At 36.4% G+C, this 8,854-nt stretch overlaps 1 protein-coding gene across 1 annotated transcript; it reads left to right on the top strand.

Annotated features, from left to right (window-relative positions):
* The first annotated feature begins 4,937 nt into the window (after positions 1-4,937).
* On the top strand, positions 4,938-8,161 carry LOC149259242 (pentatricopeptide repeat-containing protein At2g13600-like). The gene has a single exon (XM_089375259.1). The coding sequence runs from the start codon at positions 5,172-5,174 to the stop codon at positions 7,596-7,598; it is 2,427 nt and encodes an 808-aa protein (XP_089231385.1). The 5' UTR covers positions 4,938-5,171; the 3' UTR covers positions 7,599-8,161.
* The last annotated feature ends 693 nt before the right edge of the window (positions 8,162-8,854 follow it).

Here is an 8,854-nt window from a genome sequence, read left to right as displayed (position 1 = left end):
TGAGCCTCTCAGCTCAATAATTGCATTCCATGTGACCTTTTTCAAACACAAGACATACAACATCTATATTGTTGTTTCATTTTGTATAAAATTTTCCCAAATCAGGATGTGAATAAGGACCTTCTGAGCGAAATCATCTTCATAACACAGAAAAACAAATATTTTTTGATTTCTCAAATTGGCTTTTGAATAAATAAAAATGTATGCTGAAAATTAAAACCAATTCAAAAGTAAAAGAATTAACAAAATACAAGATGAAGTACCCAATATAGGGATTGGATGCTGCACTTTCTAAATTTCTAGAGGTTGGAGCCTCTGAAAGAAGAGATGATAAATGTGTCATAAGCATAGTTTTAAAAATCAGAACCGGTGACCGGACTGGTCCACCTAATAAACCGGGACCAGGATTGGTCAGATCTCAATGAACTAGTCTTAAAAAAATACATGAAATAATTAGTTTTTAATAAAAAAACTATTTTTAAGATTTAAAACCATGATTCCAAACCAATAGAGACAAAATATGCAAGGTTTTCTCATATAAATACCGTGTAAAGGTGAATATATCAAAATGGCACTGAGTGCAATACATATTAACAACAAAATACAGAATCAATGGGGCTCTAAATGGCCTCTAGATTCCGAAAACAATGCTCTAAGCTATGGGGCCACTTACCTACTACAAGTCTACATATCAGTGATAAACAACATGATCACTCCTCATCATGATCAAAATCATCACCACTACTAGACAAGGGATCTTTGACATGAGCTACATAATAATATGGCTCAGAGTTTCAGGACTGCTAAAACTCTTCTACAAATTTTGTAGTAGTAGTAGTAGTAGCAAAAATAGACATCAAAACTACAAATCATTGATCAATATGGTCACTCATGAAACTCATCATTGATTCAACGCTACTAGAAATGGGATCATAAACAAGAGATACATAAACATCATCTAGCTCAAAGTCTTCAGACTTGGATTGCTGATCTGATTTAGAATATTAATTTGCAGTGCTAAGATCTTCCTCAGATTATAAACAAAATGCTTTCATTGTGCTTAAGGATTCATCAATTTTTGCAAGTGAGATGGAGAGTTTTTATGTTAATTTTATGAGCAATTTAACATAAATTAGAAACTGAACAACAACGTAAACATGTATAGAACATCATCAAAAACACATTACAACAAGCACATGATAAAGGAGTTCACCCTTCCTAGGCTACATCTCTTTGGTCTAGCTTCCAATGGCTTGGGCCTTTTTATTATGATCAAAAGTGTAAAAAATTGTGTTTACAATGCTCAAATGTGTCTAAAACCTGCTCCCATCAGTCCATAATACTAAAAAGTGGCTATCTACCCTCTTTTTGCAATCCATTTAATGGAGAACTAAAGAAGTTATGACTTCTCCTATTTTTCCCACTATTCGTTCCACCAATAGATCCACATCCGACAGGAACTCACGATTTCACTCCAAAAGTCCACTAATCGAGCAAGAATTTTGCCGAGTGGCGGGCCATAATCCGTTGGCACCGACTGTCCATCGCAAATTGCAATTGGCAAGGATCGGTGGCTTAAGGTTTGAGTACGCGGCAACAATTGTGCAATTGCGATGTCGTGGACCCGACGACACTATAAACTAAAACTAATGAACCTCTCGCATCTGGGGACTTATCACATTTCACAATTCAGCAGATAACCAGGGTTTTATATATGTAGAACTTTTGCACTGTTGCGATGTACACTTGCGATATCGCATTGCAATCCGGTACTGGTACAAGGGCCGATTTCTAACGACGACCTGCCCGCGATTGCGATTTGGAACATGCAAGGGCCAATGGCAGCTTGCCACTTGACACCTCCTCATTCGCTAAAGGACCTTGCCACATCATCCAATCCTACCATGTAAGCAAGTCAAATCTGAACTTTGACTTGCTCTAACTTCTGCATACGAGCTCAGATTTGAGTGTCGTTTGCACCGTTGAAATTAGAATGACGAGCTCTTCGATCTGAAGCTAATTTTAACAAAATTATGATACTTTGATTTTTGAGCATAATTTTGAGCACCTGATCAATTGCTCAACCTTATAACATGATAAAAATTGAAAAATTTTAACATGCCTAACCAATGATTTTGGTTTGAGTGAAGGGTTCATCTCCTCAACCTTATAATGTGGTAGAAAAGGATTGGCATGCCTAACTAATTGTTTTCCTTTGAGTGAAGGGTACATTCTTGTTAAGGCCATGGTAGAGGAGTTCAACAATCAATACCACCAACATCAAGAAAGTTCAACAATCAATACCACCAACAACAAGTTTCTTAAAGGGCTTCATGCTCTTGATCAAATGCCAATCTCATACCCTCATGCATGATAGAATCAAATGGAAACATTACAAACCCCCAAACCATGAAATCTTGAAAACCATTAAGTCTGTTGAATTTTGACTGAAATCTAAAATTCTAGCTTCTCCATATGAAATCCAATGAGGTCAAAGCCACTCTCAAACATCTTGGGTCATTTCATGGTAATATTAAAAATCTAAGTAAAATGATGAAAATGAAAAATAAAGGAAATGTCATTTTTACTTTAAAAGTTTAACAATTACCATTAATTGCCAACATTGCTAGGGTTGAGATGTGTCAGGCAAATGAAAGGGTAGACATACTTTTCTTGGAGGGGCTATTTTTGGAGAAAACAACCTCAAATTTCCCTCAAAACAACTTCAAAACTCACAAAACTGCATTCTGTGGGGTTTGTAGCTGGCATGGCAATAAATTAGTTGGTCTATGATGGAACCAATCGATTTGACCATAAACCGGCCGATTTGGTTCGGTTTTTGTGATTTTTAGGCGAAGTTAGCCCTTAAACTGGGGTTTTCACCCAGTTCGACCCGATTGCCTAATGAACCGACTGGTTTGACTAGTTTCCAGTTCATGCCAACCAATTTTTAAAACTATGATTCTAAGTAAATTTTTTATTAATGTACATGAAAATGTAACTCCAAAAGAAAGTGCAAGTAAAATGACGACATTCGACAGATTCAAAATGTGGATGAGGGGATAGTCTCTCCCCGCGAGAGGGAGAGAACCGCAGTCCCTCCCCTACCACAGAAGGGAGAGGGATGAGCCATGAGCATATATCCAGTGAGTGGGGTTTTGAACAGAGGTGTCATTGTGAGTAGGGCTTCAAGTGGTATCAAGTGAATGCATGTCATTACATGTGGTTGATTAACATAAGAGAGGAATAATTAGAGTGTAAGAATAATCATAACGGGAGGTGATGACAACATTAATTTTGAATTGCAATTTATTATTAATTATTTAATTAATTTATTAAAATGGAAATTGTAATAAAAATTCAAGTCAAAATTAAATGTTTAAAAAATGTTTGTATTACATTGACCAATTTTTTTTTATTGGTTTGGCAAAAATCTAATCACTAACATAAGTTTAAAGTCTTGAGTTTGCTAAGACCTTGTTTAACTAAAGCATCTTGTATATAGAAATTTATAAAAACAGGTTGGATGTGCCAAACCTTGACATAAGTTGACATGAGAATACAAAAAAAACTACAATGCCGCAGGCAAAAAAGTAGTGAGTCATAACAATTATTGGACATAATCTCCAGGCATTTGTGCTGGTTGTTCATTACACTCATCAAAGGAGAAGGAGATGTTGGCTAATCCCCTGACTAGAATGGTAAGCTTGAGGTCTACATTGTCAATTTTTTTCCTCTAGCTCTACCAATCTAATAGAATTCTTCTTGTGAGTCCTCCCGTATCTCTCCATGCCGCATGCAATATTCAAATGACATTTAGCTTTATGCTAGCTATGTGCTATGATCGATGAAATGACAAGAATGCATGCAATGCACCAAGTGTAGTGGGAGCCACAAGCCCTTTTCATATGAACTGACACTACGATTGATGAAATGACAAGAATGCATGCAATCCACCGAGTGTAGTAGAAGCCAAAAGCCCCTTTCATATGCGCTGACATTGCAAATATATTATTGTTTAGCTGACATCATATCAAGAGGGAGCACCTACTCTTGAGTACCCTCTTTAGGAAAAAAAATAATTAATATCTATTTTTAGAACTAAACTTAATATAAGCTTAAAAAAAACTAATAATAATAAAAAACAAATAAATTCTTGTGATTAATAATGAATATTGATTGTCTCAAATTTTAAAATTAGTTTTTATTTTCATATATATATATATATATTTCAATTAATAAAATTTTAATAATTTATATTTTTATCAATTTTTTTTAATATTATAATAAAATTATATTTATAATAATATATTTTTTAAAATTATTATTTAAGAGTAGTTTAATTAATAGACAAAATGACATTTTCCAGTTAAGTTTAATTAAAATATGACAAATTGTTTAAAACATGAGTTTAAATTATTTATTTTACATAATTTGAGTGTGCAAATATTAAATCCATTTATACATTTACAAATATATTTTAAATAACAAAAAATCATAATCTTATTAAAAATTATAACCATGAATTCCAAACCATTAAATATAATTTTTATATTAAATATACAAATATACACCAATAACCTTATTGCCTTAGAATTACTTAACATTTTTCATGTTTACCAGATTTAAACAACAACCTCTGAACAAAAATTGAAATATGTAAATTCAAGCCTATTAAATTAAATAAGTAAATTAAAAAATGTTGGAAAATATTTATTATCACCCTTAAATGAAACAATATCGCCCATACTTTACGAACAAAAGGTGTATACAACTTCTCATCTCAACTCTACCAATTCAATTGAATCAACCCATATCAATTTGTTTGTAGCTTATATATATATATATTTTAATTAAGATGAGATATCTGTATATATTTTAATTAAACTTTATTAATGTGAACACAACCCATGAGCTAAACTGACCGTCAATGAAAATGTTCATTAACACAATATTAATTAGTGCTTCAGTTGCAAGTTCAGAAAAGTTTCTCGGAAATTTTCTCAGAAATGTTTTAATGGCAGATCCTTCTGAACATTGAGAACATTTGAAGCAAACGGAAACGAAGTATACTTACGCCAGCCACTGAAATGAGCGCAAACGATTTTGGATGCAGTACGAATAATGCAATTCAAATACGCTGAATTCAACAATGCTTTCAATGGAATAAAATGACAGTATTAATCGCTAGGCCAAGCATCCATGTTCAAATTCAATGCAGATTGCTTACCATTGTTGCTAAAATACAGACCAGTTCCAACGCTAAAACTCTCGATAATGTTACAATGCTCTGTAAACAGGGCCGTGTGAAAGAAGCGCTGCAAAATTTGAATGTTATGGACAGCCTAGTGGACTGTAGTGCATATGTTTCTCTCTTGCAGACCTGCATACAGAAGAAAACATTGGAAGAGGGAAAACTAATTCATGCTCATATCAATCAGAATGGATTTGTTGGAGACACACTTGTTGCTAACACAATTTTGAACATGTATGCCAAGTGCGGGAGCGTGGCGGATGCTCGCAGAGTTTTCGAGGAAATGCCTCAACGAGATGTTTGTTCATGGACTGTCATGATCTCAGCTTGTGTAAGGCATGGGCGTGCTGATGAGGCATTGGTGCTCTTCCATCAAATGGAACGAACAGGTCAGCATCCTAATCATTTCACCTATTCCAGTATTCTTTCAGCTTGTGCCAACTCTGCATCTCTAGAAAAGGGAATGGAGATCCATGAAGAATTAACCAGAAGGGGTTTCCAATCTCATCTCTCTGTGGCGAATTCGCTTGTTGACATGTATGGAAAATGTGGGTATATAGAGAAGGCTCGTGAAGTGTTTGATAAAATGCATCAACGAGATGCTGTTTCCTGGACTACTATGGTTGCAGGGTATGCACAGAATGGACTTATTGATGAGGCCCAGAAATTGTTCAAGGAAATGCCATATCGAAACGAGTTTGCATGTAATGCAATGATCACGGGATTTGCAGATAATGGGTTTGTTGATGAGGCCGTTGATCTGTTTAAGGAAATGCCTCAGCCAACCCTGGTATCTTGGACAGCAATCATTGGAGGGTTTGTACGAAATGGGCATTGCAAGGAGGCTTTGAAACTTTTTAGTCAAATGCAATCAGCAGGTATAATGCCGGACTTGAAATCGTTTGCCAGTATTGTGCCAGCTTGTTCCAGCTTGGCCGCTCCACAACAGGGTATGGAGATTCATGCAACAATAATTAAGTTCGGATTTCAGGATGATGCCATTATTGGTAATGCCCTGATAGACATGTATGCAAAATGTGGGAATATGCATAAGGCACGCGAATTGTTCAAAAGATTACGTCAACGAGATGTTGTCTCCTGGACGGCACTGATTGCAGGATATTCACGGAATGGGCTTGTTGATGAGGCTTTGAAACTCTTTAAGGAAATGCCTCAACGAAATATGATATCCTGGAATGCAATGATTGCAGGATTTGCAGAGAACGGGCTTGTTGATGAAGCCCTCAATCTCTTTAGACAAATTCCTCAGTCAAATGTAGCTTCATGTAATGCAATAATTGGAGCATTTGCAGACAGTGGTCTTGTGAATGAGGCCCTTCAACTCTTTAAGGAAATGCCTGAACGAACTGTGATATCCTGGACGGCTATGATTGTAGGATTTGCACATAATGGACTTGTTGATAATGCCTTGGAACTGTTTAACGAAATGCCTGAACGAAATGTGATCTCATGGACAGCAATGATTGCAGGATTCGCACAGAATGGACATGGTGAGGAGTCCCTGAAGCTTTTTCAACAAATGCAATTGGCAGGTGTGTCCCCAGACTCAAAGGCTCTTGTCAGTGTTATCACGGTCTGTGCCAACTTGGCAGCGCTAGAACATGGTATGGAGATCCATGAAAAGGTAATTAGGAGTGGGTTTCAGTCTGAAGTCATAGTGGTGAATGCTCTAATAGACATGTATGCAAAATGTGGAAGCATACTGAAGGCATGCAAATTATTTGACAAGATGCATCTAAGGGATATTGTCTCATGGACAGTCATGATAGCAGGATATGCCATACATGGCTACAGCAAGGAAGCCCTAAAACTTTTTGAACAAATGAAATACTCTGGCATAAACCCAGACCATGTCACCTTTGTTTGTGTTTTGTCTGCATGCAGCCATGCAGGTCTAGTGGATGAGGGATATCATTACTTCAATTGCATGTGCGATTATTACCATATCACTCCTGCAATAGACCACTATCTGTGCATGGTTGACTTACTTGGCCGTGCTGGGCATCTAGATAAAGCAAAAGACTTTATTAGCAATATGGCATTAAAACCCAATGCTGCTGTATGGAGTTGTTTACTTGCTGCCTGTGTAGTCCATAACAATATAGAGCTAGGACAACAAGTGGCACAAAATGTTTTTGATTTGGACCCTGAAGATGAAGCACCTTATGTACTTCTTTCAAACCTCTATGCTGCAGCTGGCAGGTGGGGTGACATCAAAAAAATAAGAAAAATAATGACGGACAAAACCTTGAAAAAGACACCTGGGTGTAGTTGGATTCAGGTCAATAAACAGGTGCATGCTTTTGTCGCAGATAACAGGTGATACCAGAAAAGGCACACGATATGACAAAACTCGAGATATTGTGTTAAAATATGAGTGCATCAAACATGATCTCATAAGAGATTTGTTGCATGACACAAGGGAGCTGGAGGAGAACAAACAGATTTTTTGCTCCTATAGTGAGAAGCTGGCAATGGCCATTTGGAAATTAAAAACATTCCCCTGGAATGGCTATTTCAGTTTTCAGGAAGAGAACCTTCAGTTATCTGATGACTGCTAGTCTGCGATAACTTTCATCTCTAAGACTATTGCCTGAAATATTTTTATGTACCATTGCAATTGTTACTGTCATTTAAAGGGTGAACAGAATTCTTCCAGCGATTATTGTGATGGAGGTGAACCAATCAACGGACATGGCTTAATTTCATCATTGGGAGTTGTGTGCACATCAAGCATATCTTTGGTGGCAATTTTTCTCCAATTTCTTCCTTTCATTAATGGTTCATGTAAATTTTAACATTTAAAAAATATATTTTAAAGAAATGTAAGAAGGGTGTGTATGACTTTTCTTCTTGTCAAAAGGCAGCAGAATTGTAAACATTTATTTTGAAACGGTTAACATATGACAAAGAACCATTCGATGATAGCTCAAGGCTGCAATGAAAATGTGGACATTAAGTTAAACAGGTTTGAACTTGTTCCCATTTATGATATGTATTATCTGTTGGTATTTGTCTATTTTGTGTTAATATATTTATATAAAATTTGGGGGAGGGTAGTCTGGACTCTGCACCTAGGGCTTAGGCATTTTTTTTTCGGGTTTTGACATTTTTTGCCACAGGTTCATTCGGGACTGATCTTCTATTTTTCAGGTGCCATAAACTCTATCTCAGGTATGACAGATGGCATCCCCATCAAATCGGATTCCTAAACTTGAGGCTCGCCGGGGGCCAGAAGCTGGTCTTAGGTCGCTGCGAATTAGTTTCTGATTGGTAGGGGTGGGACACTTGTGACCATATACAAAATTTTCGAAGTTTACCACAATCATTTTGGCTGCCTTTCAAGTCTCACCTCTAGAATGGTATTTGATGAGGTCGACTATGGTGGTGATAGCCCCTATTCGGATAATATTTTTCCTATGTATGAGGAGTTATTCCCTGATAGACAAAGACCATCAGATTATGGGCTTTCACATGGAGGATCAGATCATGAAATTAAGGATGTTGAGATTGGTAACATTTCCACTTTTTGAAATTCCTCGTCGATGTGAGATTGGTAACATTTTCACTTTTTGATAT

This window comes from Pinus tabuliformis, chromosome 6 (genome assembly GCF_031772625.1).
Source record: "Pinus tabuliformis cultivar Carrire ecotype Pingquan chromosome 6, CPIR1, whole genome shotgun sequence".
NCBI classification, from domain to species: domain Eukaryota; kingdom Viridiplantae; phylum Streptophyta; class Pinopsida; order Pinales; family Pinaceae; genus Pinus; species Pinus tabuliformis.
The sequence above is the reverse complement of the archived record's forward strand: the minus strand, read 5'-3'. Positions and strand labels throughout refer to the sequence as shown.

What these genes read in the sequence shown, in the direction of transcription:
- LOC149259242 (XM_089375259.1), top strand. Translation starts at nt 5,172, where the DNA reads ATGACAGTATTAATCGCTAGGCCAAGCATCCATGTTCAAATTCAATGC.